General features: G+C 42.8%; 1 protein-coding gene across 2 annotated transcripts in view; it reads right to left on the bottom strand.

Moving 5' to 3' along the window:
• AGPS (alkylglycerone phosphate synthase) overlaps positions 1-18,493 on the bottom strand; it is a 48,861-nt gene extending 30,368 nt beyond the window's left edge. The window contains exons 1-5 of one of the 2 annotated variants that reach the window (XR_014551777.1): positions 18,100-18,493; positions 6,047-6,136; positions 3,649-3,739; positions 1,421-1,541; positions 1,233-1,307 (exon numbers count right to left, since the gene is read on the bottom strand). Coding sequence is in view for 1 of the 2 variants with exons in the window: in XM_083629080.1 (XP_083485206.1) it covers positions 1,233-1,307; positions 1,421-1,541; positions 3,649-3,739; positions 6,047-6,136; positions 18,100-18,425 (703 nt within the window). In the remaining variant the exon portion in view is untranslated. The remainder of the gene's footprint in view (positions 1-1,232; positions 1,308-1,420; positions 1,542-3,648; positions 3,740-6,046; positions 6,137-18,099) is intronic. The other variant, XM_083629080.1, reaches the window with a different exon arrangement.
• Positions 18,494-24,828: the final 6,335 nt, after the last annotated feature.

The raw sequence follows: 24,828 nt of genomic DNA, 5'->3' as shown, positions 1-24,828 counted from the left end.
ATTTCCTGTGCACAGCAGAATTGGGGGAAGTTGCGCTCCCGCCAACAAGCTGGCTGGTGGCGCACAGCTTCTCCCCCCCGCCCCAGCCATGTCACTATCCGTGTATTGGACGACCCCAGTTTTTTGACGTGATTTTTGAGTCAAAAAATCTTGTCCAATACACTGAAAAATACTTTATATCCTACAGACAACAAAGTATGGGCTAGATTCAACCAATGAATCATCCCAGGAACAGAAGCTTGCACAAGGACTCCACTGGCTCTGGAGAGATCATGAGAACCCCCAGAAGGAGGGGGCAAGGAGAGAGGGGATTATTTTGCCTGGAAATCTGAAAAGCTTACCTAGCGCTACATTCCTCCCTATATATTTCTGCTAGTTTGAAAAAAGTTGAAAATGAACTAGCAAGGACCGTCAATAGGAAAGGTGTCCATATCTTGATTTAGAGCAGCGGCCTGAATTCATCTAAAATGGGTCATGAAACTCTCCAGTTGGTTTCGACTAACTTGCTATGTTGGTTTCAATGGAGCATAAATGAAGAAGCTTTGGTTTCTCTGGAAAATGCTCAGAAAGCACCCCAGCAAGTGTTCTGGTATTAACAACTAGAAATAAAAATAAAGGATACTGAGCCAAGTTTTCCCAGCATCTAAGTTGCACAGCTGGAAGGAGCCAGCTGGGTAAAGGCCAGTAAATCACAGAAACTGTAAACAAGAACCCATGTAATGCATTCTGAACAGCAAATTACATGTTCTTGAAATTGCTAGCATGGCTCAGGTTTCTTTCTTTAGCAAGAATCCGTTGCCCGTGAAAATCTGGTTGAAAGCTTACCATATCAGAACTTTATTTCATCTTCAGAAAATTAAAGGTTTGCACACACTAAAAAAAGCTTCCAAGTCTTTCACGTGTTTGTATGTTTTGATCCTGTGCCCATGTTGCATCTACCTTTCAAATTTTGACAGTTTTCTTTCACTTTGGAGGAAAGTGACCAAACAAGTAAAGCAGAGCCTGTGTTTTGCAAAGGCTTTTTCACCAGGCTGCATAAGCAGCATTCTTGGCAGACTTCCAAACAACATTCCTGGACCAAGTACTGGATGAGATTCTGTGCTCTGCCAACATCTGCAAGTGCTTTCCAATATCAAGTTCATCCCCCGCCCCCAGATTTGTATTTTGCTATATTGGACTTCAGGGTGGGGGAAAGCCTTTGAAGAATGAGAAAAACATTCTAAAGAGCTTACCTGGCCATACAACTACATCAGGAACTCGTTGAAACATTCCTTCCCTGAGCTTATATAGTTCATGTAAGCAATGACCTAAAGTACAAAAGGGGGGGGGCGATGTTTACAAAGATGTCAAGTTAAAAAATAAACATACAGTTAAAATGCACTGTGTGTGTGTGTGTGTGTGTGTGTGTGTGTGTTCTTACCATGAGCTCTGAATATCCTAGCTTCTGCTTCTTGGGTATATGATATTTTAGCAGCTTGGAGGTCTTTGATAAATTCTTCATTTGCAATAGAAGGAGGCACATCATTAAGATTCAAGGATGCCTTCAGTGTAAAAGAAAAACACAGCTATGCTCAGTGCACCTATTCAGAAGAAGAAACTCCCGCAGAGAGGCAAGGTACTTCTACAATAAGAGAAATGCCAAGCTCTTGGGAAACCAATTCATTTTTTTGCTGTCCCCTTTCAAACTATTTATTTCTCTGTATTATTGCAAATATATAGCACCTTTCTAACAAGGCAGCCGGGGCGATACACAATTTTGAAATACTAACGCCAAAAAGTGCTAGAGAATGCAGTCTTCTTAAGCTGACTGGAAGCTGATGGCAATAGCTTCCTGGCCTGGCCTTCCTTGTTTCAGCCTTTCCTCGGGTCACAAAGGTTTTAAATAGTCCTAGGGAAGGTGCAGGAAGGACAAACCATTGATAGTTCTTCCCAGAAGCCAAAGGTAAAGTATGACTCAAACCCATTTACTGGTGTTGAAATTGGGTAAAACCCTTTACCTTTCTTGTGGTCAACGCTCAGCTCATTCAACATCACTGTTATATTTCAAAGGACTTTTATTTTCTGCTACCTGTGTCAACATCTGGGTTGCACAAATCAATGGTGTTAAAGGAAAAGGAGGGTACCATGTCTATCTCACTTGCTTTCTCCCTGCTTCATTTCTGCCTGCCTGAGCTACAGCCAGCTGAGAGGCACAAGCATCAGACAGATTTCTACTGAAAAAGGGATATTCTACTGCATGGTGCTTCTACTCTAGCCATCAAGTATCACTGACCTAAAATATTGGTCTGAAGTGGATTACATTTAATGAATGGAAGGTAAAGGCTCTAAGAACTGAAAGTTTTAATTGTATTTATCCATCCCACTTCCATTTCACTCTAGTAGAAATGCAAGTCCTTTTTAGGAGATCCTGAGCTCAGGCTGTACTTCATAACATTATCTTTCTTGGAAAAGACATCTACTTCTCCATTTAGGTCTGCCCCAAACGCTTTAACAATTGCACTGCAAAGCAATTGTTCTAGACAAGTTCTACTGAAATACTTGGAAATGCAGTTTAGCGTAAGAATGCAGGCAAAGCAGTGGGGCAGGATTATACCTCAACAGCAACCAAGTTGTATCATGCCCGCTTGCTTCCCAAACTTCCAGCTGACAACCAGGACACACTTTCCCCTGGATTTAAAAGCATGCTTTACAATCCAATCTCTTGTAGGAGATTTAATACATTTAAATTTGTGCCAATGTTACTAGCTAAAAATAAATCCGTCCTCAGCTTCGGTAATCAAATTGCTAACCTGTTGCATGCGGGGTTTGCAGCACTTGTGGACAAGAGTAGGTGGTGCTTATATCCCAGCTATGGCATGGAGGGGACTTCTCTGCCTCCCCCCATGCTAGCTGAGTCAAACTGTCCCAAAGTAAAAGGACCTTGGCACATTCATTTTGGACTTGACTTGTGGCACACTTGCTAAAAACGATGGAGACCAGTGGTACAGGGAACAATTTCAATGCTTCACAGCTAACTAGGGCATCTGGAATTAGCAGGTACCTGTGCTGGAATTTTATTAACTTAAAAGTGTACCTGCCCATCTATATTTGATCACTTAATTGGCCAAGTATCTGGAGGGCAGGTGTAAAGGTACTGATCAAATGTCTAAACAATTAGTGACCAAGAAACCTTGCAGAAACATAGTATTAGTATGTTAGCTATTCGATATTTATCCCAGCTTTTTTTATCCACAGAGCAACTGAGAACTAGTAAATCGTAACATTATAAAAAATAGATTTAAAAAATAAAAATATAAAATACAGAAGCAAAACACTAAAAGAAAGAAAGAAAAGGATTTCCAACCTGTGTCAAAAAGGAAGCAATGTAACGTTACTAAGAAAGGTTACAGAGGAAAGAAACCTAATCAAATCAGATTAAATAAGGTACTTCATTTTTAGACACAGATTGACACTGAACCATATAGTAAGGAACCACAGGGCACTGGTAGCAAGCTTTGGAAAGGCCTCTGCCCAAGTTATCGGATATCAGATAGTACAAAAAGGACAATGGCAATGGATCAGAGGTTAAACCTTATTCCAACTGCATGCAAAGGACTCTTAGAAGTCGCACTGAGTTACACCAAATTAGAAGTTCATTTATATACTTACTCTAGAAGTACTTTTATGCTCCAGACTTCCGCTCATATATTTCTCCATCAAGTCTATTAAAAAAGGCAACACCGTACCACCTAGCCGATACCTGAATTCGAAAGTATTTTAGTCAGTTCTTTCTAGCCTGAAGCTAGTACAAATCTAGTATTTTATTTGTTCAAATATACACAAAGAGTATGTAATTTCTGGAAGGATGGGACTGAGGATCCAGGAAATTATAGATGTGTCAGTCTCACCTATCCAGCTAAGTTGCAAAGAGTTTTAATATGAGCCATTCTTAAGCAGAAAGAAGAATCAGTCTTGTGGGTGAAGTGCCGGAACAGCTTCTGCAAAGGAAAGTATCGCTCAACAACCTTTCATAATCCCGAGTCAAATAAACACCCAGTTTTGTACAGTTATATACTTCTGAATTGTCCAAATGCTTTTTGAAAGCCCATCAAAGATGAAGAAAACATAGTAGTGAGGTGACAAGAACCCTCTTACAGATAGTAGTTAATTAAAATCATGAGCAGAGAGTAGGGTTGCTGTTTTTGGTAGTAACACAAAGTTTGGTATTGGGAACAGTGCTATTTAACTTATTCAGAAATTACCTGGTGATTTGCAACATAAACTACTTGTTGCCTGAGAAGGTAGTTAACAGAGCAAAGTCTGAAGTGTATTAAAGAGTTCCCACATATTTCTCTGGTCTGGGTAAATAAACAACAAAATAGCTGAATAGGTCTGAAATAAAAAGCCACAATTGCATTCGTTCATGGCATGCTCACATTTAGAATATTGTGTACAGTTCAGGATGCCCCAAAGACAGCATCCAAAGAGAATTAGCGCAGAGCTGCCAAATACAGGACAAATACAAGGATCAGAAGTTGAAGCCTATTTCCTTCAAGTTTTCAGGGATTAATCTGCAGGGGAAGACACCTAAATTAGATTGAAAAATTAAACAGTAGCTGAAGAGAATTTATTCCTTCAAAAACTAGAAGTCATCATATTAACTGACATCAAGTTTACTACAGGAGGAATTACAAATACTGTATTTCCAGAAAAGAAGAATCCAAGCGCTGCAGTACTTTAAGAAAAGTGGTGTGGCTAAATTTTGAATACGGCATGAGGTTCTTTTGAAGAAAAGATGACTAGGAGACTACAGCTGGGGAAGAGAAGCCAAGACGAACAAGGGTTAGAGCATCTTTCCTATACGGAAGAGCTGCAGCATTTGTGGCTTTTTAGTTCAGAAAAAAAGGCATGGATGTAGTTTTTAAAGATAAAAGTTATGCAAACTGTGAAGCAAGTGAATAGAAATAAGTTTGGCCGTCTCTAATACTAGACCTTTGGTTTACCCAATGAAATTAATTGGGCAATAGCCTCAAGATTCACAAAATGTGCAGTACACCTTTCACGTGCTCATGAAAGCCACCATCGCATGATCTGGCAACAGCCAGTGGCTTAAATGGTTTAAGTATTAGACAAATGAATTCAGGATTAGCAAAACGAAGCACACCTTTAAACAACATAAATAGCTGATGAACGTCACCATCCTACGATGTGGCAACAGCCAGTGGCTTAAGTAGTTTTATAGAGGATGATTAGACAAATTCATGGAGAAGTCTCCTCTCATAAAAAAGGTATGAGAACTGATGCCAAAAAAGCATCTCCACATTCAGTGATCATCCTTGCCAAGTAGGGAAACCAGGATGGCAAAGTTATTGCCTTCTTGCCTTTCTTACAGGGTTTTTGGATGCATCTATACAGCTGTTATAGGAAATGGGATGTTGGATGAGATGAGCTCTTGGTTTGACTCAGTAGGGTCCCTCTTATGTTCACAAAGAATAATTAACTCATCTGTATACATAAGGGTAGGATTCCGACAAATCCTCTGGTACTTGTAGTTAATTAACCTGTGGCTCTACAGACATGACTGAAGCACAGCTCTCATCATCCATGACTTTTGGCCATGGTGGCCGGGGTTGATGGGAGCTGGAAGTCCAGCAGCAACTTGCATCTTGGCTCATGTAGGATGAAGCAACAGATGTGCATAAGGGAATGGATCACCTATGGGATTGGAGTTATGCTGGGTCGGGGGTCAGACAACGTCCCGAGTATCTGAGTCTGGGTGACAAAGCCAAGCCTCAAAAAACTATAGACTAGTAGAAGTGGCCAGACACTCCAATCACCCCTCCATTTTCTACAAATCCACGCAACAATCAGGGTAACAGCTTTGGCTTTAGTCTGCCACTGATGAACTATTCACATAAAGGTAACCAACAGACCACATACCTGACAGGGGCAATCCACCCAAAAGCCAATGATATTACTTCACCTACTATTTAATATCCATTTCGTGCTTTTAAATCCCTCCTGCCCCCCATCCCTTAGAAATATTATGTATCTACAAGGATGTTACCTTTTCCCTGTGAATTCTGCTTGTCCCTTCTTATTGATGATGAATTTTGAGTCATTGTAACCCCATCCGTTCCACTTAAAAACTTCTTGCCTAAAAGGGAAAGGAGGATAAAAAGAATATGACTTGTTAGTTCACTATGTTGTTTGCTCATTTTTGTCAACGTTATAATTCTAAGATACTGTCCATTCTGATGAAACATTACATCAGCTTGCATTATTATATAACTGATGTACAAAGCTGTATGTAGCCCCTTAGCTGCTTATAAACACTCATTTTTGTTACATTAATGCTTCTGTATACCAAAAATGACAGCAATGCTTCTGAACACCAGTTGCTGGAAGCTGACGGGGAGAGACAGCGCTCTTGCGCTTGAAGGTTTCCCACAGGTCTGGATGCCACTCTTGAGAATAGGATGCTTAATGTTCTTTATGTTCTTATGTTAATGACATTCTGAAGAAGGACATTATCCAGAGCCTGATTTACTTAATGAAATACCCAGAGTTACGACATAGGTGTGTAGGTATGTTGACAAGTGACAGCTGAAACTGTGAAGCACCACATGCTATTGTTGTAAATGAAGGGAAGATTTTTGTTTGTCAGCAACTTGCTCCCACAATTTAGAAGAGTCTTAAGAAGGGGACGGGTGAAGCTAGAATGAAATTTGTAGATGCAACATCTGCATCCTGAAGCGAGGCTAACTATGCAACAGAGTGCTGGGTATATGCCAGGGATAAGGAACCTTTCAGTTTGAAGACTACATTTCCTTCTGGGCAGGCAAAACCGCAGGCACACGTGGGTGGAGCATAAATATAAACTTTACCTATGTACAGTAGACTAGCTTCTGCACAAATTCACACAACCCTCTCTCACCCGCCATCCAGGAAACCAAGATGCATTATCAAAGTGCACAGACTCATTCCAGCCAGGGAAAAATCACTCTAGGAGGGTGTGAAGCAAGGCTGATGAAAAATATGGCTAGAAAAGTCTCAAGGGCCAGACAAAGGCCCCGGGGGCCCCATTTGCCCCCAGAGTCTGAGTTTCCCACCCTTTAGGTGTGCAGAAAGACCTGTTGTGAGAATTTGCTAGAGCAAATGTTCAATAAAGGCAATCCTAACCTAGCTAAAATAAACTAGAATTGCAACTGTGTCTGGCGGTTTAACTTTGATAAGAATAAAACAAAAACTCAAGTGCGCTACACATCTGGTGTGACAGTGACAGCTTGCTGCTTCAATGTATTCCTCTACAGTGTTAAGAAAATCACCCCCAAAATGTTTCCACAGAACCATGCTTAGAAAAATTCAAGCTGTGAGAACAGCATGTTAAAACAGGATGTTAAGTAATTCTAAAACACTCCTCCATCCAAAACATACAGCTTTATGATTTGCGCTGCCAATTTTAAAAGAGCACTACTCATATTTCTTTACAAAGCAACAAAACTTACAACATATGCATCCCCCCCCCATTTGAGAGGAGACATTCAGGGAAGAATGATCAAAGGGTCTGGGAAGATTATTTGTTCACAATCCAACAACAGATGTTATCAGGAAATGTTATAAAGAGGGAGCTATGGCACACAAAGCACCACCCACAAGGTGGCAGTATTTCCATTTATTTGAATGAGACAGGCAATCCTTTTGTAAGATCTTCATATCAAAGCAAGCAGATACTGTACTGTATTACAAAAAAGCCATGTAACTAGTGTTCAACTTCATTCATCCGCAAAAGGTTAGAAAGTGTCTTTCAGCCACATTAAATGTGTGTTTCTTACATGCCAATTGTCATGTGGATTTCATTTCTGGACCCTACCACTTCATACAGATTAAGTCAGGGAGTAGTGTTAGAAACTCATATATAAACTAGGTGCCAAATGGCTCCTTAAACCAAAGTTGCAATCGCCAAAACAGAATTTCTAGTTGCCATTTTTGGGCACGACGGCTTTAAAATCTTATTTTTCAAATGATGGACTGACTGGGATTGATTCTCCGTTAAAAATCTAGCTAGTTCAGATGACAACTGTGAGCTACGTTAAGAGCTTTGAGAACTTAAAGAAGAGAAGTCACTTGATTCAGGGACAGTCCACATATATATTGGCCTATTCAGACCTCTTTTCCTTAATGATGACTTCTGCTGAGGCTAAACAGAAAAAGCAATTTGATTCCAGAAATTCATTCTGATTGCGCAGATAAAATATAACTGATAGAATTCTACAGGATGGGGTATTGGTGTGTATGAAAACAGTCCAGATCCACTGATCCCCAGATAGTGGAAATGTCAGGCACCATCTTTGCATGATGGGGCCCGTTCATTCTGACATCAAGAATGCCCCCCCCCATTTGTCAAAATTTGCAGTGAAATTTGGGTCACCACAAATACATCTCATACTCTCTAACCAGTCTGATGAAGCAGTTAGAATGTGGGACTGGAACCAGGCAGACAAAGCATTCGAAGGTCACTCAGCTAGGACACTCACTGAATGAACAGTCTCTCAGCCTAAGCTTCCTCACATAGTGGTTGTGTGGATAAAAATGGAGAGGGGGAGAAATATGTATTGGCCACCTTGAGCTCCTTGGAGGAAAGGTAGTCTATAAAGGTAGTACTGAAAGGAATACTAAAAGAAAATAAATGAATGAATACTGCTCCAAGAAGCCATCCTATCTAAAGACATCTTCTTACCATATCCTTTTCAGAGATTTCCCCACTCTATTAATCGTGCCATTAAAGCTCACATTCCTAAATTAAAATATGTGACCGGCGCCCCCTAAGGTTTAAGGTACACATTGACAATTGATTTCAACTCTGGTGATGTTAGTGGGAAGCTGTCTGTTTGGAAAAAAAATATGCATGGTTGAATTAGTAATCTAGCCAATGGAAATAATACAAAACAAATATGGAAATTGGAACAGATTGTTGTCTAGTCGTTTAGTCGTGTCCGACTCTTCGTGACCCCGTGGACCAGAGCACACCAGGCACTCCTGTCTTCCACTGCCTCCCGCAGTTTGGTCAAACTCATGTTTCAAGAACAATACTAGTTAACTACCACAACTGTAATTTTAGATACATAAATTTTTAGATAATTATTTGAGCAGGTTAATAGTTTTCAGTACCTTCATATCCCCCCCCCCGCAATCTTTAAAATCTAAATCATAGGTAAAATCGAGTTTCATGTAGAACTTCCCTCTACTCTCTGCAGCTGACTGGACAGGCACACAAGGGAACTGCAAGGGGAAGGAGATGAAGGGGAAGTCCCATTGTTCAAGCAAAGTGCATCCCGCTGGCAGACAGATGTGTACACTATGGAATTGTTTGAGCTTAATATATAAATACAAGAATAAAATAAGGAGAGCTTTTAGAAGTTTCCACCCCTCAAATTGAGAACGTGCAGTATAGTTCCAGCTAAATCAAAAACAAACCATCACGGATTGCCTTCTGGACAGAGAAATACTGACTCCCATTAATTAATCTGAGAATTTCTAACCTACCCATGCAATGCATACACCACAGCTTAAAATAATTAACACCTCAATTCTCAAAAACACATTTAACACCCACACCAGCAGACTGAATGAACTTCCTTCCTCCTTGCTAATCCAAGTCATTTTCATTACTATCTTATTTATCATATTTATATGCCTTCATCCTTCCAAATGAGCCCAGGTTGGGAAACATGTCACTGATAAATTAACACACAATTAAAATATCTAAGCACATCTACCTATGAAAACAATTCCAAATCTGATGCCACCTTTATTTAAAAAGACACACAGTTTCATGGTGTGTCTACCACCCACATCATTACTTGAATCTGATAACTATCATAAATGCGGATGTTACACCATAGCTTAACAGACAACTTAACACAGCGGTTCTCAAAAGGTGCGGTTCACCCCACTGGTGTAGCAGGAGAGGATGGCATGTGCAGGAGGAAGATTAAAGAATAATCAAAAAACATTTGAACACTCCAGTGTACTGTATAGTATCAAAATCACTTTATTTGCAGAATATGGATAGATATATTTTTGAAATGAGAGCATGAGCATCAAGTGATACTGAAAGCAATCCTAGTTGTGATCCAGAATCACCATTCAAACAGAGTGCTGGAGAAGACTAGTTTAATTCAACGCCAGTAGCAAGTCTAAGCAGACCTCCAAAAAAGAAAGTTAGTCAACAATATGTGGATAGCTATCCAAGTCTCAGATTCACATGGACTGAAGATGAAAATGTCCCTCAATCTATGTGTCTGATCTGCGGTGAGAAGCTTTCCAATTCCAATATGGCCCCCAAACATACGAAAATGCAATGTTTCAGTATTTTGAAAGGCAGTTGGAACAGTGGAAATGCCAACGATCATATTTCGAAAAATGAGTAAAGTCTCAGGTAAGATGCAAATTATACCTTACCAACTGGCTGAATTGATTGCTCAACAGACAAAGCACATACAGCAGCTGAAAAACTGATTAAGCCTGTCTGTGGCTTGATTGTGAAAAATTTGTTTGATGAAGATGCTGAATAACAAGTTATGGAAATTCCTTTGTCTGGTGATAAAATTCACGGAAGAATAGTTAATGTCAACAAATATTGAGGCACTTTTGTGAATTGCAGCTATACAGGACTGACACTGAATGAGGAGGAGGAAATGGCCTACATTTTGAGCGATCACAATTTGAAAATGAAACACAGAAATATGTCACTGAACTCTTTTTGGATATACAACCAGAAACAATATCCACAACTCTCTTGAAGAGCATTGGCTATTCTTCTATAACTCTCCATGATATATTGCCGTGAACAAACATTTACAACTCTAACAAATATGGAAGATCAGAAAAGAGAAAGAAGAGGAGTTTGGATTTGATATCCCGCTTTATCACTACCCGAAGGAGTCTCAAAGCAGCTAACAGTCTCCTTTCCCTTCCTCCCCCACAACAAACACTCTGTGAGGTGAGTGAGGCTGAGAGACTTCAGAGAAGTGTGACTGGCCCAAGGTCACCCAGCAGCTGCATGTGGAGGAGCGGGGAAGCGAACCCGGTTCCCCAGATTACGAGTCTACAGCTCTTAACCACTGCACCACAGAAAGGCTTCATCGTGTTGATAAGGAGATGACAGTTCATTCGTCTCAAATTAGACCTAATATAACAGAGATTACCTGGAAAAAGAAAGCTCACACCTCTCACGGAGTACTTAAGATACGTATGCAAAAGGCACTATCTCTTAAAGTTTTAGCAAAAAACAGTGCTGGAGGCTCAGGCCAAAGGCTGAAATATAATTAGTAGTAGTAGTAGCAGCAGTAGAAGAAGAAGAATCAGAGTTGCAGAGCTGCAAGGGTCCTCAAGGGTCATCTAGGCCAAGCCCTGCAATGCAGGAATCTGAACTAAAGCAACCATGACAGATGGCCATCCAACCTCTGCTTAAAAACCTCCAAGGAAGGGGATTCACAACCTCCCAAGGGAGTCCATTCCACTGTTAAACAGCCCTTACTATCAGAAAGTCATTTCTGATGTTTAGTTGGAAGCTCCTCCCTTACAACTTGCAGCCATTTGTTCAGGTCCTACCCTCCGGAGCAGGAGAAAACAATCTTGCTCCATCTTCCATGTGACAGCCCTTTAGATACTTGAAGATGGCTGTTTAATTTCCTCTCTTCCAGGCTAAACATCCCCAATTCCCTCAACCATTCCTCATAAGCAGCATTTGAAATTCGCCAGAGGCATGTTGCACCTGGATATCAGCCACTTGCGACCAAGTGAAGATGCCCGGGTGCCAGAATGGCACCTGATGCCTCCACCATGTGGAGGTGCATGCCTAGGTATCCTTGGAACTTGCCTGTTTTCACATGCTAACAACACATCCTGTAGTATTCTATTTGTGATATTTTATCTGCACAGAGCAAATTTCAAGAATCAAGATGTCGTGTTGAAAAATACAACTTTCAAGCCTCCTGGCCCCAAAATGGCAACTAGACATTCCGTTTTGGCGACTTCCAAATGGTTTAAGGAGCCATTTGCCACCTAACTGATATATCAGAGTTTATACTGTTCATAAGTCTTGGTTTGCAGAGTCTTGATCATCTTCGTCACTCTCCTCTGCACACATTCCAGCTTGTCAATGTCCTTAAATCGTGGTGTCCAGAACTAGACACAGTACTCCAAGTGTGGTCTGACCAAGGCAGAATTTGTTGTTTAGTTGTGTCTGACTCTTTGTGACCCCATGGACCAGAGCCCGCCAGGCAGAATAGAGTGTTATTATTACTACCCTTGATCTGAACATTAGACTTCTGCTGATGCAGCTTAGCATTAGCTTTTTTGGTTTGTTTTGCTGCTGCATCATACTTTTGACTCACGTTAAGCTTGTGTCTACTAAGACCCCTAGATCCTTTTCACATGTACTGCTAGTAAGCCAGGTGTCCCCCATCTTATATTTGTGCAGCTGGTTCTTCCTGTCTAAGTGAAGAGCCTTACATTTGTCCCTACTGAATTTCATTTTGTTAATTTGGGCCCAGTTCTCCAATCTGTTATGGTCATATTGAATCCCGATTCTGTCTGCAGCTCCAGTTTGGTGTCATCTGCAAATGTGATGAGCATCCCCTCAATTCCTTTGTCCAAGTTCTTTATAAAGATGCTGAACAACAACAGGCCCAGGACAGAATCTTGTGGCACTCCGCTTGTCACTTTTTTCCAGGATAAGGAACAGTTATTGAGCACTCTTTGGGATTGGTCAGTCAACCAGCTATAAATCCACCTAAGAGTTACCTCATCCAACCCACATTTTACCAGCTTCTCTACAAGAATATGATGGGGAACTTTGTCAAAAGCCTTACTGAAAGCAAGGTGCACAACATCCATAGCATTCCCATGATCCACCAGGCTTGTAGCCTTATCCAGAGAGAGAAGGAAAGAGATTCGTCTTGCATGACTTGTTTTTGAGAAACCATGCTGGTTCTTAGTAATCACAGCATCCGTGAATCTCAATTCTTTTAAAGTAGCTAGGTGTGCTCTTTTATCTTGGGTTGCAGCTTATAATAATAATTTTGCTGCCATCTCACACTTTTCCCCAATGTCCCAGGGCAGGTTACAACAATTAAGACAGTATCAAAAACTGAAACTGTAAACAACTTACAACCACAAAAATCTAGTGGGTTTCAGGACTTCCGGGGAGACCTCATGGCTGGTTAGTCATCTCTGTCAAGACCCTTGGCAGAGATAATTAAGTGGCGATTAGTGATGGCTACTGTATCTTATTATATCCGAGGGACAAAGATAACAGGAATTAACTTCCAAATGTTCTGGAAGGATTACTCCCTGCCGTGCGCCCAAGAAATCTTTGAGGAACGTGGATGAGTGACGGGGGAATGGAAAAAACATAACCTTGCCCAAACCCCACAATAACCCTGGAGTTCAATCCCTAGGGCAAAGACCAGCAAGTCCTCCTTTCTTCAATTATTTTTGAAACTCCTATAAATCACTACTGAGACTTTCTCTTGTTGGTTAAAATGTTCGTTTGAAATATGATCTGACAGTTGGCTTAAGAGGAGATGCCATTAAGTAGCTGATAATGACTGAAGTAAGAAATGTGCTCTTGATACATACTGAAGAAAGTTTTTCAAACAGCTAAGAGATTCTCCAACTCTGAAAAAATTTCATCTTATTGTTTTCTATTTTTAATCCTCTGATGAATGTGTTGCTTGAAATGTGAAACTACACGGCTAAGACAATATGTACTTTGCTTCCATACAGCATCAAAAATTTGGCTACTAGAAACAATAACCGAGTACCAAGCCCATCCAAACTTAGTGGACCTCTAATATCACCCAAACAAAATATATGCAGCAGAACATTTTTCTTTTTTAAAGATCTGCAACAGAATCTACAGCCATTTTTAAAAAAAGTCTTTAAGGGAGACTTTGAAAGCAAGGGACTTTCAAAAATACCAAACACTCAGTCTGAAGTTTCACTTGTAGTATAAATTAAGGGAGTCAATGAATGGATCTTGCCAACCATGTGATAATCTGAGTAGATGCACTGAAATCAGTGGACTTAAAACTGTCATGACTATCTTAGGACCATTTCTTCCAATGGGTTTGAGTATGACTTAGCATGACAACTCATTTGCCTAACGTGTAATGGGGGACCAAAAAACAATACATTTCTTGCCAGCAGCTATGGAGTCTCAGTGAGAGACTGGGGTACTTTCTTGGCCTCAGTAGTTACAGCAAGCAGGACCCCTGACAGAGGCATTTGAATGTAGAAACACAATAATAGAAGACACCAGTCCTCTTGCATGGCATGCCTGGTGCTGCTGAAATTTCCTGCTTTAGGTCCCTGTTGGAAGTAAGCAGAAGAAAAGCAAATCACACACACCTGCCGCCTGGCATCATAAGACAAGACATGGAGATGTGGCTTTCCTGAACTAAGAACAGACATACTGATCTTAGTGCTATGAACCACAGCACTAAGAGATATGCCTCTGCTTCCTCTTTGGATGGTAAAAGGAAGCAGTATAGGCTTGTCAACAGTGTAGGTATAGTCTAATGGCCCACAGAGGTTGGCTTGGTTCTGGAACTGATCCATCAGCTGAGAATTTCCCTCCACCCCTTTGGAATGCCAATGGTTTCTCCTTCTCCACCAGGCAACCTCCAGCTGCAGAAAAAAGAGAAGTGTGTGTGTGTGTTTAAGAACGTTGTTGTTCTTATTTCTCACTTTCACATATGCCCAAGGTGATGTCCCAAATACATTAAAAACAGTAACAGAACAGCACAAAACTAACGAAAGATGAATTTACAAGAAATACAGAATGGACACCTACGCAGAAACCTATTCATCTAGCTGGAATTACTTATCGGAACAAGAGTGTCTTTGTTTCCAAAAAAAGTGCATAAGGAAGGTACAGGTCACATTTCAACTGGAGTGCCACTCCACAGAAGAGGCATAGCTCTCTGTTACTGTAGAGCAAGCTTTTGAGATCTTCAGAACTTGAAGGAGAAACACTCCTGCAAGATGCAGTAACCTACTGGGTATATAAAGGTTAAGACAGGGCAAGTATACTGGGCTTGAGCTGCATAGGGCCACCACATTCTGCACTACCTGCGGCCTCGGGAACAACCTGAGCCCATCAATGCTGTCACGCAAAAGCTTACTTAATCATAGGAACAAGCAGGAGTCAAAAACTGCTAATGACCTCCTTGCCTATGGGCTGATCTCTCTTGGGCAACTGGCTTCTCAAGACTGAAGATACAGTCAGTAGGACTTTAGATAGCAAGTCTGCTCCTGCCAGGGGCAAAGCGGGGGTTAAAGAGATCATGTGATAATATCTTAGCAGGACACATAATACTTAATGATAATGCTGTCATTTAAGGTATGATTTTTCTGTTCACTTAATCCCAGTCCTTTCACAATGCACCGAACCTCCTCTTCTCTTGACACATTCCATGAACTCCTACTGCCCACCAGGAAACTCCCTTAACAAGCAAAGTAATTCACATTTTGTTTTGTAACCATTTGCCTCACAGTCTGAATATCCTTACCTAAATAAAAGGTTGATTTCTTAAGAAAAGGTATCGGGGGAGAGGGAGCTGTTGGCACTATGCACTGAGAGTAAATCTAGATAAAGTCAACAAGTTTCTTAAAGCCAAACAAGACAAGATGCTTGAGATTCATAAGTGGACGTTCCACTGCTTAGAATTTCAGCAAATAGCAGCTGAAGGAGAATCCAATCCAGATCTGGGCCATGGCACTGTGGGAAGGAGGTTAAACCACTCTCCTTGCAACGCTTTCCCAATGAACTCTCCACAAAAACGCACTATTTCCTTGCGGGGAAATCTTATGCATACTGTATGCAATTTTAATTAAGAAAATTGTGCAGAAGAAAGCGTTACCACCCAACCTGGTAAGTGTTTCAGTCACATTGCCCTGCTTGTTCACCAAAATTTAAACAGACAGGAGATTTGACTACCTGGCTGTTCTACCCTATCCTGTTCATGTTCTATGGTGGTCTGTCAAGTATTAATTAGGAATACAGTCATACCTCAAGTTGAATGCGCTTCGGGTTGAGCGAGTTCGAGTTGCGCTCTGCGGCAACCTGGAAGTAATGGAGCACGTTACTTCCAGGTTTCGCCGCTCGCACATGTGCAGACACTCAAAATGACATCACGCGCATGCGCGGAAGCGGCGAAACGCGGCATGAGCACGCTCAGACGCACTGTCGCGTCTTGTGTTCCGTTCGGGATTTGAATGGGGCTCTGGAATGGATCCCGTTTGCATCCCGAGGTACCACTGTACTAAATTTCAAACATTCAAACAAGGAACTCAGGGTCTAACCAAGCAGCAGCTACTAATCAAGATGTCACTACTGTAGTGGCATATTAGTATAATCTTCAATAATGGAAATATGAAATACCAAATGCACTGTTAAGTTAAATAAATGCTATCATAAATAGGTTTATTCTCTACAGGTTCATAGATATATAAACTGCAAACACCCTACCCCACCGCACCCCCCATAACTCCTATTTAACTAACTTGGTCTTCAAGACTTTCATGTAACAGAAATGGGGGAAACTGAATCTGAGCTACTTTGGACATTACCATCAACTGACTTGCGCTCTCAACTTTTGTGTTTCTTGTCCAACACAGGAAGGTGGGTGGGTGTGTCTTCCCTGCAGTATAATGCACAAGCTGTATCCTTATACAGTGGTACCTCGGGTTACAGACGCTTCAGGTTACAGACTCCGCTAACCCATAAATAGTACCTCAGGTTAAGAATTTTGCTTCAGGATGAGAACAGAAATTGTGCGGCGGTAGCAGCGGGAGGCCCCATTAGCTAAAGTGGTACCTCAGGTTACGAACAGTTTCAGGTTAAGAACGGACCTCCAGAACGAATTAAGTTCTTAACCCGAGGTACTACTGTATAGAGCTCATACCTTAGTGGGGACAGATGTACAAGTTATTTATTTGGACATGGCACCTGAAGCTCATAGCAACTTCTGAGGCACAGGAACCACTCGCCCACAGTGCCTCTATCCTGCCCGGATTCAAATGCAGCTTATATTTCCTTATCCATCTCGCCACTGCTTTCATGCAGATTCCAATGCTCTCTCCCAAGTCATATGTTATGGAGAAATAGAACTGTCTGTCATCAGCATGCTGCTGGTACCTTGTTTCCAAACTCCTAATGATTATTCCTGGGAGCTTCATATAGGTGTTGAACAACAATGGAGTTAAGATAGTGCCTTGCAGCACCTCATAAAGTAACCTACAGAAGCCTGAAAAGTACTTTCCCAGTCCCACTCTCCTTAGTCCCAGAAGTAGAACCAAAATCATTGTAACACAGTGCTTCAAATTCCCATTCTAGAGCCAGTCACGGAAGATACCATGGTCGATGGTGTCAAAAGCCAGAGATCAAGAAGCAGGATCAAGCTCACACACACCCTCTCCCACCCACTGCAAATATCATCCATTAGGAAGAGCAAGGGCAACTCAGTCCCATGGCCAGACCTGAACCCAGATTAGAACAGATCTAAATAATCCGCTATCAAAACATGCTTGCAGCTGCCCCATCATCCTCCAAAAGGGTGTATTTGTTACTGGTCAACAGTTGTTCCAGTCTAAGGTGTTCAAAGTCGGTTTCTTTAGGAGAAGCCACACACCTACCTTTTTCAAGACATCAGAGACCATTCCCCCCACAAGTAATGAAGCATTAACCATGCTCTGGACCCAACCAATCAGACCCTGTCGGCTAGATTTAATAACCCAGGCACTGGCCCAGGGGGCCTACATATGACCTCCTAATTCAGATGTTATGGAGAAATGAGACTTGAGTGTGCCCCCAAACTCTCTTTTTGAATTAAATGAGGCCAAAGGGAGGAATAGCGGAAAGCGGCAACGGCTTTTTCCTGCCTCTCCGTCCCCTTCTTCGTGCAAGGAAAGCACCGGCTTCGGGCCCTTTCCGCGAGGGGCGGCGGGGCGAGGCCTTGCCCCCTGTCTCGGGAAGCCCCCATCCAGCTGGCGTCCCACCGGGGAGGAACCGCCCTCGCCCAGGCTTCCCCCGCCGCCACACCCGCTTACCGCCTCTTGGGGAAGGTGCTCGGCTGAGGGCGAGCCGGCGCCGGCGCCGCCCGCCCTCGGCACTGGGCAGCGGACAGGTGCGCCTCCGGCGGCCCGCTCCTCAGGTGGCCCGAGAGGATCCGCAGCCTCCGGTGCGCAGCCGACGGGGAAGCGCCGCTCTTGCCGCCTGCCGGCCCTTCTGCCGCCGCCATCGCGCTTCCGCGTTCAGCCGTCAGCGTCAGGGTGAAAGGTCGAACGCGTCGGCCCGCGGCAGTTATAGGCTGTCCCGGCGCGCTGCGCGCGTGCGCGGCCCCGCCCCCTCCTCCCGCCCAAATTATCCACTGCATTATCCGCTGAGTCTGTTTGGGAGAGCGGGCAATACGAGAGGAACCCGCGAGCGGTGGCTCCGCCCACCTCCCCTTCTGGCTCCTCCCCCTGCTTAACGTTGGAATCTTGGCCCTGGGCCTGGCCCATCAGCGACACAGGCAGGTCTGAAGAAGTATCTGAAGAAGTGTGCATGCACACGAAAGCTCACACCAAGAACTAACTTAGTTGGTCTTTAAGGTGCTACTGGAAGGAAAAAAATTTTTTTGTACAGGCAGGTCAAACCGTCCTGCAAAACTTTACCTGTGCGAGAGGTGTCGCCCTGATTGGGCAGCCTTGGTGGAATTATAGAACTGTCAAGTTGGAAGGGATCCTGTGGGTCATCTAGTCCAATCCCCTGCAATGCAGGAATATGCAGCTGGCACACATAGGGATTGAACCTGCCACCTTGGTGTTAAATCTAACCAAAGAGCTATCCAGGAATGTTTAGGGCTGGCACAATTTATTAAGGCGCAGGGCCATGAGGCAAAGTGAGTTGGCCACCTCAGGCGGCAGGATCCATGGGGCGCCGCAGATCCCAATGTATATCACATAGAATCATAGAGTTGTAGAGTTGGGGGACCCCAGAGTCATCTAGTCCAACCCCACAGGAATCTCGACATCCAGTTTGAAACCACATCTGCTGAGCTTTGGCAAGTTGTGATAGCAGTTTTATTGCTGCAGTCGACAATCAACAAAAATAATTTGTGAAGCAACTTCTCTTGATTTAACTGTCTTTTGTTTCCACAGCCAGAGGCTGCTTCTCAGGGACACAGCCATTTGCAGTGAACAGTTGCTGCACACAAAAATGTTTTTAGAATAAACTCTGCTGTATAAACTATCCAACCCCTTCCTTATAACAATAAACACTATGTCAATTGAATTTAAAAAAGATTCATATTCTTTATAGCCCCAAATCTCAGATTACGTCTGTTTGTTTGATATGCAAAACCAGAGAAGAAATAGCTAAATTTATCACAAAATGATTTTAGGCAGACCAGCCAGATATTATTCCCCCTTTGCTCCTGTTTCACCCAGCCCTTCTTCACTGGCAGGGAGGATGGGCGGAGGCTGCAATTTTGTAGTTTGCCTCAGGCACCAAAATATCTGGGCCAACCCTGTTAAGTAAGACGTTGGTTTTTGGTGGACATAGGTCTTAGCTTGTCAGGTGCTCTCTATGGTGGCGCTGTGGGTTAAACCACAGAGCCTAGGGCTTGCCGATCAGTACCGCTCCGGTGGGAAGGTAAATGGCATTTCCGTGTGCTGCTCTGGTTCGTCAGAAGCGGTTTAGTCATGCTGGCCACATGACCCGGAAGCTGTACGCCGGCTCCCTTGGCCAGTAAAGCAAGATGAGTGCCGCAACCCCAGAGTCGTCCGCGACTGGACCTAACGGTCAGGGGTGCCTTGACCTTTATGGTTTGGGGAATTTTTATTTGTATTTTTAAAATGCTTTTGCAGTGGGGTTCACATTTCCTCTCAAATTAATTTTATTTCCTCTCAAACATCATTTAATATCATGTAATATAGTAATTATACTTGACTTCCAAAAGCATCTGGCTGCCAGCATTTTGTGTTGCAATTGCAGTATCTTTAGATTAAAGAACATAACCTCTGGATAACTGCAGCGTCGGCTCACTTTCAAGCAGCGATCATTTATTCCAGCAGTAAATTCAAGATAAACTATTGCATCTCCATTAATGTCTGCATTGCTAACTCTGATGCTCCGCTCTGTACTGACAAGTGAAGACAGTACAGTGCTTTGAAACCACTGCTTTTTTTAAGATGATGGGGATGCATTTGCACTTGTTTCTTTGAACTCTTTTGAGCTGTGCATCCAAATCAGGTTATGTCCTCCAAAGTAGGGCACTATGGGGAACAGCTGTCGTACCAGTGAGGAAGTGATGCTCCCACTGATACTGTTTCCTTAGGTTCCACTTCCAAACAGGGACCCAGCAGCAGACTACATGACTAAAAAGAATAGCCCCAAACATTATCATGGGTAAAACTGGTGTGGACCCCATCCACAAGGTCAGCCCAGGAAATGGGCTACAAAAAAGTTGGAATAACAGCTTGTTAAACAACTTGAGAGCTTACGGCGTCATTAACCTGTAAATGAAGCAGACTTGTACAACAGCCCAGATTTGGGAGGAAGGCAGCGCTGAGAATTCTTATTGATGGACAACAACATGACTTAAACTGTGTTCCGGCAGGCGAATGGACATATGGATTTCTTTAATGCGAGAGGTGATATGCACCGGCGACTGAAGATATTTTGAGAGGTTAAGATCGGAATTTGGAAATGGGCATAACAACAGCGAAGAAAGCGGGGGGGGGGGGGGGGAGAATGTGTGAGACAATTTCTCCAGACATCCAGAACGTGGGAAGCCCCTCTGAAATGTTCTTTAATTTGGAATGTAATTTGGTCTTATCTGTTTGTATTGTGATTGGATTGGATTGGATTTGTTATCAATTTGGGATGTATTTATTTATTTATTTAGAGAGAGTGGAGAAGGTGGTACCCTTGGTGGAGGGCGGCAGACCACCATCTGATGCTGAGAGTGCCCCCCCCTCGAGTAGCAGTAGTGTTGGCAGCAAGACTAGATCAATTGTTGCTGTTGGCACAACTCGTGAGATGTGGGGGTTGGGGTGAAGCAGTTGGTGGGCAATGTGTCCGGTGGCATTGGAGATGCTGCAAATATTTGGTCCTCCACTGAGCTCAGGCACTTTTGCCCTGGTTAGACCTGTGTGCCTAGCTCTCTTGAGAAATTAAAGCACACGCGCGCACACACACACAATTATTATTAAAAGATTTCATTTCCACTTCTAACTACCTTGCTAAACAAAGTGTTATGAAATTTCCATGTAGTAATCCTTAATTAAAACCATTGCCCTCTCCCTGAATGAAAACATTCTTAAACCCACAGAAGGATTGTCAGAATGGACATGAAAGTACAATAAACAATACCCACAAACTGTATTTACATAGTGATGCAATGACTTGATGTAAATATAATCCTTATGGTGAAATTAGGCGGAGAGTTCATTTGAATGAGGATTGTAAGAAATTGTACAGCCAACACCTTGGGATGAAGATAAAGCTTGTATTTTCATCCAGATGGGCACATACTACTTTGAATAACTACTTAGTCTCATAATGGTTGGCTGGTTAGTTAGGCTGCAATCCTACACTCATCAGTATTTACCAGTAGGATATATTTCTGAGTACGTGTAGTTGGATTCCACTGTTAGTTTCTTAACTTTTTCTAAAAAGGACTCAAGGGCTATCCATTCTCTCAAACCTTTCACTTATTTATTTACTTGGGGATTTTCTTTTGTTGTCTTGAATTCATTGGTCTTCTGCAGATTTCCTCAAAATATAAACTTCTCACAAAGCTATTAGAAGTTTCTTGTTTTTTTAAAAAAAGTTTATCAGAGTTTCAAAGCAGAAGTGTCCTTTTTGAAATATGATGTTGCAAATAAGAGTTCAGAATGCTACCAGGAACCCATCCTGAATTCTAATAAGTTATAATCTAAGTTTGTTTACCAACTTCATCGTTTGCCTTGGGGGACATTTTGAGAAGAACAGAAATCAGCAATCTGGATCACCAAGAACATTTGTTTTCACTGGATGTAGTGAGGACGCAAAGGCCATAAAATCTTGGCTCAAGGGTGGGGTCACGATGAAACAGTATTATCTAAAAATGGTTCTAGTAAGTGGTGTTGTTGTTTAGTCGTTTAGTCATGTCCGACTCTTTGTGACCCCATGGACCAGAGCACGCCAGGCACTTCTGTCTTCCACTGCCTCCCGCAGTTTGGTCAGACTCATGTTTGTAGCTTCGAGAACACTGTCCAACCATCTCGTCCTCTGTCGTCCCCTTCTCCTTGTGCCCTCCATCTTTCCCAACATCAGGGTCTTTTCCAGGGAGTCTTCTCTTCTCATGAGGTGGCCAAAGTATTGGAGCCTCAGCTTCACAATCTGTCCTTCCAGTGAGCACTCAGGGCTAATTTCCTTAAGAATCGATGCGTTTGATCTTCTTGCAGTCCATGGGACTCTCAAGAGTCTCCTCCAGCACCATAATTCAAAAGCATCAATTCTTCAGCGATCAGCCTTCTTTATGGTCCAGCTCTCACTTCCATACATCACTACCGGGAAAACCATGGCTTTAACTATATGGACCTTTGTTGGCAAGGTGATGTCTCTGCTTTTTAAGATGCTGTCTAGGTTTGCCATCGCCTTTCTCCCAAGGAGCAGGCGTCTTTTAATTCTGTGACTGCTGTCACCATCTGCAGTGATCATGGAGCCCAAGAAAGTAAAATCTCTCACTGCCTCCATTTCTTCCCCTTCTGTTTGCCAGGAGGTGATGGGCTCAGTGGCCATGATCTTCGTTTTTTTGATGTTGAGCTTCAGACCATATTTTGCGCTCTCCTCTTTCACCCTCATTAAAAGGTTCTTTAATTCCTCCTCACTTTCTGCCATCAAGGTTGTGTCATCTGCATATCTGAGGTTGTTGATATTTCTTCCAGCGATCTTAATTCCGGCTTGGGATTCATCCAGCCCAGCCTTTCGCATGATGAATTCTGCATATAAGTTAAATAAGCAGGGAGACAATATAAGTAGACAACCCTAATAAAGCAAAAGCATGAAAGACAAACTTCTGTATTTCACAACCTAGTAAGTCAATGCTTGTTTGTGACATTTACACTTATTTGTTCCTTATTATTATTATTTCTATAAAAGCTGTTCTCTCACACTTCTGATTTGGAGAAGGCTACACAGTAATATTTTGAGAGGAACAGAGATTAACAATCTGGATCACCAACGACATGCTTTCACTGGAACACAATGTAAAAGGTAAAAAAGGCAAAAGGAAAAGGATACCTGGACAGTTAAGTCCAGTCAAAGGTGACTATGGGGTTGTGGTGCTCATCTTGCTTTCAGGCCAAGGGAGCTGGTGTTTGTTCACAGACAGCTTTTCAGGTCATGTGGCCAGCATGACTAAGCCACTTCTGGTGCAACGGAACACTGTGGCGTAAACCAGAGCATACGGAAATGTCGTTTACCTTCCTGCCACGGCAGTACCTATTTATCTACTTGCACGGGTGTGTTTTGACCTTTCCAGAAGAATGTGTAGCCTCCTTTTTCTTCCTTCTGTTGTCCCTCGCCTGCTCTTTGAGTCTCTTGAAGCGCAGCAATATCGATGTTAAAACGTCACAGCTCTCTTGCAATGACGGCAATTCTGCATTCAGGACACTCGTTATCTGACAAAGTCCGTATATTCCATGTTCCACAAGTTCAGTTGTCTTTTACGGCCACTGGGTGGTGACCCCACTGGGTGCGGTAATCCATTCAGGGAAAAAGGGAGGCAGACTATGTTTAGGGCACCTTTTCTAGCCCCTCCCCTTTTCAGAGTGAGCAGAGTGGATCCTAAAAAGGGCTGCTCAGTCATGGATACAGCTGCCAAGCTGCTCAACTGCCTCGTTCCTTGAGTCAGAACAACTGAATCTGTATCAGCTGCCCATGTGCCGGTTCATGACTAGGGGCTTCCAGATTTCACGATCCTGCCCCCATTGTCATTTGTTGATCGCCATGGGACTTTTGGGGTTTGGGATGGGTTTTTGGAAGATGCCTGTGTGTGAATTTGTTTTATGTGTGTAGATCAGTGCACGCTGACCAACACAGATTCTTCGCAGTAGGGCTATGGTCCGATGCCATGAGAAGTCACGACGACCGGTAGATTCTTATCTGTTGCAGCCTTCATCCGCCTTCACAGCCATTGTAACATACCGCTTGTTATCATCTGCCTGTTCTGCCGCTGTGGACTTCTTGGATCATTCTTTGTCTAGCTCCTTCCCTTTGACCTTATTGCCTTGGGTGACCCTGCTGGGAGTACGAGATTCCTGGTGGCTTTGCTCACAAGGGTCATAGGAACGTGCAAGCCCACTCACCACGACAAGGTGATGATCCAGCGAGTGAGACACAATGTGTAGGGAGGAACCAAAGGCATCAAATCCTGTTCTGTCCTTCCATTTTGAAAGGTTTTATTTTAAAAACCTAAGCTGTTAGTGTAATAAAGAAGCTTTAAGCGGTTTGTTCCAACCTTGAAGATAACAGTTCCAAGTTAAGCCAGGAAAATATATTAGCGACTACACAGCAAAAATTATACCTTTGTGTATGCCTGTGCAAGTTTATGTATGGTTTTTCCTTTCCGGAGGCTGAAAAGTGGAAAGTCACAAGAAAAAGTGCTGTCTGGAGGGGGCCTTGGAGAAGAAGCAGGAAGGAAGCCTGAGAGAGGACAATCTACAGGCAGCTAATAAGGAATCAGTAAGGGAAGAATAGCTTGCCTTTCTGTCTGTTGCCCCAAGCTGGTTCAGGTAAGTTATTACACT

The sequence above is a fragment of the Podarcis filfolensis genome, assembly GCF_964270895.1.
Source record: "Podarcis filfolensis genome assembly, chromosome: 1".
In the NCBI taxonomy this organism is placed as follows: domain Eukaryota; kingdom Metazoa; phylum Chordata; class Lepidosauria; order Squamata; family Lacertidae; genus Podarcis; species Podarcis filfolensis.
Note: the sequence above shows the minus strand (reverse complement) of the source record. Positions and strands in the feature narration are given on the sequence as shown.